Consider the following 7006-nt stretch of genomic DNA (forward strand, 5'->3'; position numbering starts at 1 on the left):
AATCCAAGTAGCTAATGGTGGTGAATAGTGATGGTGATGGTTGATGAGGACGTCGATTAATACAACGTCGACTAGGACAACGGCAACGAGGACTAGTTGCTGCTGATTATTCCCCGGCGACGCTCTCTATGTTTAATCCGTGGAAGAGGGCGACAGTGAACCTATTGCTATTCCGCTTCCTAGCTGAGCTATCTCCCTCAGTTATATATTAAATGCTCTCGCTCTAGCCCCTGCACATTTCTCCTCCTCTCACTCAAACTAAATATCTCTGTCTTCGTTCATTAGCTCCGTCTCTCTTTTACTCTCGTACTCACGTTCCGGCACGTTGCTCTCGTCTTGTTCTTCCAACTAACCACTACTGCAAGTAAGTATTTACTATATTTATATATATATCATGGTATTTAATTATTGTTGTTAATCACTTATTTATTGTTTATATATTGTTATGTTTATTAATATATTACTGTATTATTTACTATTTATTTTTTATACGCGTCTCTGACACGTCACTGTAGCAAAGTTACGCCTCTCTCGGTCACTTCACTTTGTCGTCGCACCTTACTTCACCGCGCTACCGCCACCGCTCTCGTCTCCTCTCCTCTCCCACACAACATACACTATATATAAATATATATATGTATTTTTGGATGTATAGGTATATTTACTTCGATGCCATCCACACTACCAGACTTCGTCCCTTACCGCGTTGTCCACCACCGTGCAACTTCAAAAACCCTTCATATATATGTATATATATATATATATATATATATATATATATATATTTATATACATATATAGAAAATAAATATGTGTAAGTACGACGCGCACGCCACTGTTGTATGTAGTATATACTAGACTCGTTTGCTCTTCTCTTGACGGTATACTTGTATAAGGGGTGTAGAGGTAGAAATATATATATATGTATGTATATGTATATAAAATACAGTGAAAAATTTGTAATCACAGACACGCGTTTTCTACAGTTCGTTTATTTATGTAAAAATAAAAGCGCGCGTGCGCGGTAGTTTAAGTTGCGCGCGCACTCGTTGCTTCAAGGCCCAGGCACGGATGCTCAAGGTATTATGGCGCCCTTTTGAATTTATTTTAAAAAATTATATTTTTTTTTATATGTACAAACATGTGTTTAAAATAAATAAAGTAATTTATAAATTTATATTGTTTTTTTATTTTCCGCTGAATTTGAATTTCAAATTTAGCGGGTTTTTATTTTGAATGTTTATTTTTATTTCGGAGCTTAGTTGGGGTATTTGGGATTTGTTTATTTATTGTCGTACATTCCTGGTGTCAAAAGAGCATTTTGATTGGTAGATGGTTTATAATTATATATACATATATATGTAATTTTTAAATGTGTAAGAGTAGTCAGTATTACTTGGTACTGTACACTGACACATGTCAGTCACGGGTTCACCCACGAAGATTTTATATATCGTATAGGTATAGATGAAATGAAAATAGCGAAGGCGGGAGGTACGAGAACCAGCGAGTTTAGCCGACGCGAAATACCCGACAATTGACGAGGCGTCGAGGGGCCGGATAAGGGAGACACTGGCTGTTCTCATGGGTGTACAGCTTCCCCTTTCTCATTTTTCTCTTTAAATCGATATATATTCTAGCGAATAGTAATTTATATAATTTTTAAATAAAATCCTTTGGTATTTGAATTTAAAAAAAAAATTATTTCCCATCAATATCCACTTTCGTCTTAATCACCGGCTGTCTATTTATCATTTTTCCACATGCATGTCTTTTAAATAAGAGTACCTATATGTAGTTTGTTAGTAGTTGTTAGGATGGGTAAAAAATAATGAATGAAATTCCTTTCGCAGGATATTTACTACAAGCATTGAATTGTGGAGTAAAAGTTGTACAGTATCTTATATGGATGGATGGACCAGGTACCATAACATGGGAAGAATTTTTCGAGAATGCGAAAAGTTTTGCCCGAGTTTCAGATGAAATTTTCGACAGTTGGGAACTACGTGGTGACAAGGTACAAGTCGATCGATAGAGGAATGACTCGCCGGGAACTGCACTATATGAATATATCTCGGTCTTTCTCTTTTTTATTCGCGTGCGCACTTTCTTTACCATTTATGCACATGCGTTTTCAAATTTAAACTTTTAAATTATTTTTAATTAATAACAATAATCACTACTATTATCTATATTACATTCATTTTAAGAAGATAAGGTAATTACTGTAATATGTAATTTTTTTTTCTTCAAGGATGTACCTGCTCAGGCTTATTTGGTTCGCCGGGTAAAAACCTTTGTATCAAGGGACTATTTAAATTGTAAGGATAATGTGGATTTTAAAAAAAATTTAATTAAAACTAATGGGGATGACGATAATGATGATGGAGATATTTACGATGATCCTTTTGAAGCTAAAAACAATTTAGATGTACCATTTATTACGGAACATCATGTACTTTGGTCCATGAGTTACAGCGTACCGATATTATTCTTCAATGGTTGGATGTCTGGTATGAAAAAGTTGTGATTTTTATATTTTTAAATGTATATAGTATGTTAAATATTTAGTAATGCTCTACCTTGACGACTAGTCTCGATGCCCGGTAAGTACGATCGGCACTAGACCTTAATCCGCGAAAGTGCTGCTTCAGAAAACTGATTCCACGAAAATTACTGTAGGGTCGATATATATATGCATATACTTTTTTTTGGTGGGATTATTTTTAATGTACTTCTTTTGTGTTGTACATATAAATATATATGTATATATTTATTGATGTATATGTAGATTTAGTTGATTTGCATTATTGTCAATGTATCGTAATAAATTTTTCATGGCATCAGCATTGAAATTTTAAGTTTCAGTGTCTACAGTCAATCGAAACAAGATAATTTTAGTCCAAAGCCGCGAACGAATATTAGCAAGCGCGTAAATTGCGAATGCCTTCAGTCGGCGGGCAGAAAATTATGTTTCTACCCGTTGACTAAAGCCTTTCGCAATTTAAATTCTGATACTTGTCATTTGTTTAATAGTAATTTCAGACCATTAATTTTATTTACGCACGCAAACAAATTAATTATAAAAATTAATAATTGATAACTAAAAATTTAAAATGTGGTTACAATTTAATACCATTTCAAAAAGTAATTTTGTTGTTTTTATAGAATAAATTATAATAATCTTAATTTAAATATTGAAATTTAAAGTTTATATGTAAATAAATCATGTTACAAGTAATAGAAATTACTGTTTGGTCGATAAAAAAATGAAATTATAATAATTTAACGTTTCAGCTTCAACATTCGCTGTTTGGAACATTAAAGTTTATAGTAAAAAAATAAAAAAATATTCAGTATGATAAATAAAATTTTCAATGTCAAGCAGTTGATTTTATATATACAACGTTAGATAATTATTACTTTCCTAAAATTGTAGGAAGTATATCTTAAGCGCATCAGTTTTTATAGTTTGAAACAATAAAATTTTAGTTGTGTTATACAACTATACGACCATACCTACATGGCAAGATGACGTATTTATCATTTCAAACAATAAAATTTAAAGAATAAGAGTGACTATTTTTTTTTTCTCATATCAATAGGTTTTACAGAATCACTTATACTGTTTCGCTTTCAATATTATATTATCTATATTATTACGAGAATAAGAACAATTTTGTTCCCGCCATATCTATATGATAGAATTAGTTAATGTTGTTGAAATTGGTATCATTAGATAGTTCTTGACTTGAATTTGTGCTTTTTCGTAGTTTAAACTCTTTTTAATTACTAAGTATTGAGATAAATAGATTTATCTATGTCATTCGAATTACATTTAAATTACGCGAGAAAAAAGACGATCGTATTTATTTTCTTTAAATAAATTAATACTTTAATTATTCTGTCACTAAATATGACTGAATGTCACTGAATATATAGCTATATTATTTATATTGCGTTACTTATTTCAAAATGACAGATTTTTATACTTCCTTTTGGTTTTAAGAGGCTTCTCATAGCCAAAAAAGTGTGCATAGAAAAAAAAAAGGATTCATTGACACAAAAAATCTTTACTCGCTTAAAGAAAATTTTTACTTACCTTAAGAAATTTTTTGCATTGTGAATTGAAAACAAAAATTTATTTAGAACTAGAAAAAATTACTTGGTACAAGGAATTATTTCTTGACCAAAAAAACCTTTTCTCGCCCCAAGAAAATTTGTGTATTTAATTGATAATGCATAAAATTTCTTGGTGCAAATTAAAATTTTTTGCGGCAAGAAATCCTTTTTTTCTACATATTTTATCAATTTAGTAATAATATTTAGGCAGTCACGTAGTGACTGCAGGTTGCTCGTTCATGAATTAGCTTCTTTAATGCGGGTTTATTGTTCAAACCATAAAAATGAATAAAAATCCGAATAAAATTTATTATTTATTTTTTTGCGTGCGTAAATGACAGTTCTGACTTTGTAATTAAGTCTTATTAAAATTAGTGTCAATAATAGATAGTATTTATAGTTTCTGCTTGATTATAAATTGCAAATGAAAATTTACACTTACGCTAATATTTGATGACACCATTGGTCTTAAATTAACTTGTTTCTGACTGGCTGCTGACACTGAAACTTTAAGTTCCAATGCAGGTAATCATGAAAAATCTAGTGTGTAACTCAGGATGAAACACGATTTCAGACTGCGGGTGATGTCAGCCAACTTCACTCTGGTCTAAAATCGTTTTATTTCATCCCTTGTCACACAATGTACTATATAATGACATGTAGCAGAGCAGTTTTATACACTGATAATGTTAATATTATATATGATGATATGTATGATATTTTTATGTTTACGATTGTCTGTACATGTACCAATTGTAATTATTCTTTGTACAACGCCGAAAGCAATAAATTATGGCAAAACGTCGCGTGCACTTTCATTAAAGAATAAAAAATATGTACGTTTTTTTTTAGAGGGGCTTTTTTTTAATGTACAACTTCTTTTGTGTTGTACATATAAATGTATATATATTAATTCATATACAGAAAAAAATAAACTTTGAAAATTAGTTTGAAATTATAACCCAGAACCTGGATGTCAATACAGGGAATTTTAACATTCTAAACAATAAATTTAATAATACGTGTTATAAATTTTTATATAATGTTCAAGTTACGATTTGTAAAGTTCAAATATTAATTTTTTCTGCAGAGATAATAAATGTTAATATTTATTTTGAAATTGTTAACGTTTTAATTATAAATTAAAGAATTATTATTTACTGATCACTTTATCATTATATTACTTGTCGTTTATCAATTTATATAGTTCATTTTTTTCCGTATATGTATGTAGATTAAGTTGATTTGCATTATTGTAAGTGTATCATAATAAATTTAAAATTTTAACCGCGAAATCGACGAATTTTCTAATAATTATAATTTTTTTTTCTATGTAAATAAATTTAAAAAAAATAACATAACACAATTGTAAAAAGTAATATATTTGTAAAATTTATTAGATTTCCCAGGAGTAAATCCTGTAAGTGTTGAGCTCGCACAAAAGCTTGTACGTGACAATGATACAAGTCTAGGATATAACGAGTTATCGCAAGCGATTCATCCGATTCTTGGTACGACATTCCTCCAGCTCCATCCCTGTATGTCCAAGGAATTAATTCAAAGTACATCAAAAAGGTAAAAAATAAATCCATATTGTTAATTGAATTTTTTTTAAGAATAATAATAATAAATAATCCTCTATATAATTATTTTTTTAGTAAAAATAAATTGGTAAGCTGGCTCAGCGCTGTTTCACCTGCAGCATTAAATCTAAAAATTAAAAATGAATATTTCAAGCTGACAAATCCTGACGACTGACTTTTAATTACTAAAATAAATAATTTCATTTAATATTTATTATAAATAATTTATTTCGGTGATGGAAAAATAAATTTCTGTTACTGATAAATAATCTTTTAGTCATTTGATTTTTTAAAACTGATGGAATATATTAAATAATTTATTACATATGAAAATATATGTCATTGAAGATCAGATATACATTGAAATAAATCACTCATAACATTTTTATTTTTTATATGTTGACATAAATATAAAATAATCGAGAGTTGTACCAGGACAACCGCCATCGATGCGTTTGCAAATGATGAGATTATTGATCCCATGAGTGAATGCGCGTGTCTGTTTTCTCAGTAGATATATATATTAATGTAGTTTATTATGAATCCTGCATTTACATTTTTGAATTACACTAGATTTGTCAGTACCAAACTTTGCAATAAGAAATTTTAATTCATTCCCAAAATAATAAAACTAAATTTCATTTTTTTTTTCCCGAGAACTTGACTACGAATTTTTATTCTCTAATTGAATTAAAAAATAGTTGCATTGTATCGCAGTAGATTTTTATTCCATTGAATAAAAAGTTTCAAATAAAATTACGTCCATTCTGAAACTCCTCATTAAATTAAAAAAATTTATTTTGAGTTATTATTAAATTTATCGTACTTTCTAAGCTCATTAAATGTAATTCTGTAATAAATTTCTCCAATTGGTATTTAAAAACCATCAAGACTCATAATTTGTTTTAATTATCAAGAAAATTATAATAAAAATAATGACAGCAAGAAGAGAAAAAAAAAGATAATTAAAAAAAAAAGAAGATGGATCGTGAATAATGTCATCTACACGGATTTAAAAGAGAGAAAATAAGAAATCCTGAAAGAAAATGCGCCTAAATACGAAGAGAAGGTGGAAAATTTCTCGTAGGGATGCGCGTTGCCATGGATACGTCAAGCTACCGCTTGTTGCGTACCAACTCTCTGTACCACTACTGTACATACAACACAACAGCGACTACAACTACCTCAAGGGATCCTCTGTCTCTCAATTTTTCTCTCTCCTTGATCTAGTACTACTCCATAACCGATAAGTGAAGATGATTAATATTAAAATATGCCATTATTTTTTTTTCTCAATCTAC

General features: G+C 29.5%; 1 protein-coding gene across 2 annotated transcripts; it reads left to right on the top strand.

Moving 5' to 3' along the window:
• The first annotated feature begins 225 nt into the window (after nucleotides 1–225).
• LOC130667108 (ubiquitin-like-conjugating enzyme ATG10) lies at nucleotides 226–6477 on the top strand. Of its 2 annotated transcripts, none has more exons than XM_057468568.1 (5): nucleotides 226–364; nucleotides 1854–2017; nucleotides 2255–2513; nucleotides 5523–5697; nucleotides 5781–6476. In XM_057468568.1, the coding sequence occupies exons 2-5, from the start codon at nucleotides 1910–1912 to the stop codon at nucleotides 5878–5880; spliced, it is 642 nt and encodes a 213-aa protein (XP_057324551.1). In that variant the 5' UTR covers nucleotides 226–364; nucleotides 1854–1909; the 3' UTR covers nucleotides 5881–6476. The 2 variants fall into 2 exon arrangements, with proteins under 2 accessions (XP_057324551.1, XP_057324552.1); XM_057468569.1 differs by lacking the exon at nucleotides 226–364 and adding an exon at nucleotides 1437–1646 and having other exon boundaries at nucleotides 5781–6477.
• The last annotated feature ends 529 nt before the right edge of the window (nucleotides 6478–7006 follow it).

The sequence above is a fragment of the Microplitis mediator genome, chromosome 4, assembly GCF_029852145.1.
Source record: "Microplitis mediator isolate UGA2020A chromosome 4, iyMicMedi2.1, whole genome shotgun sequence".
NCBI classification, from domain to species: Eukaryota; Metazoa; Arthropoda; class Insecta; order Hymenoptera; family Braconidae; genus Microplitis; species Microplitis mediator.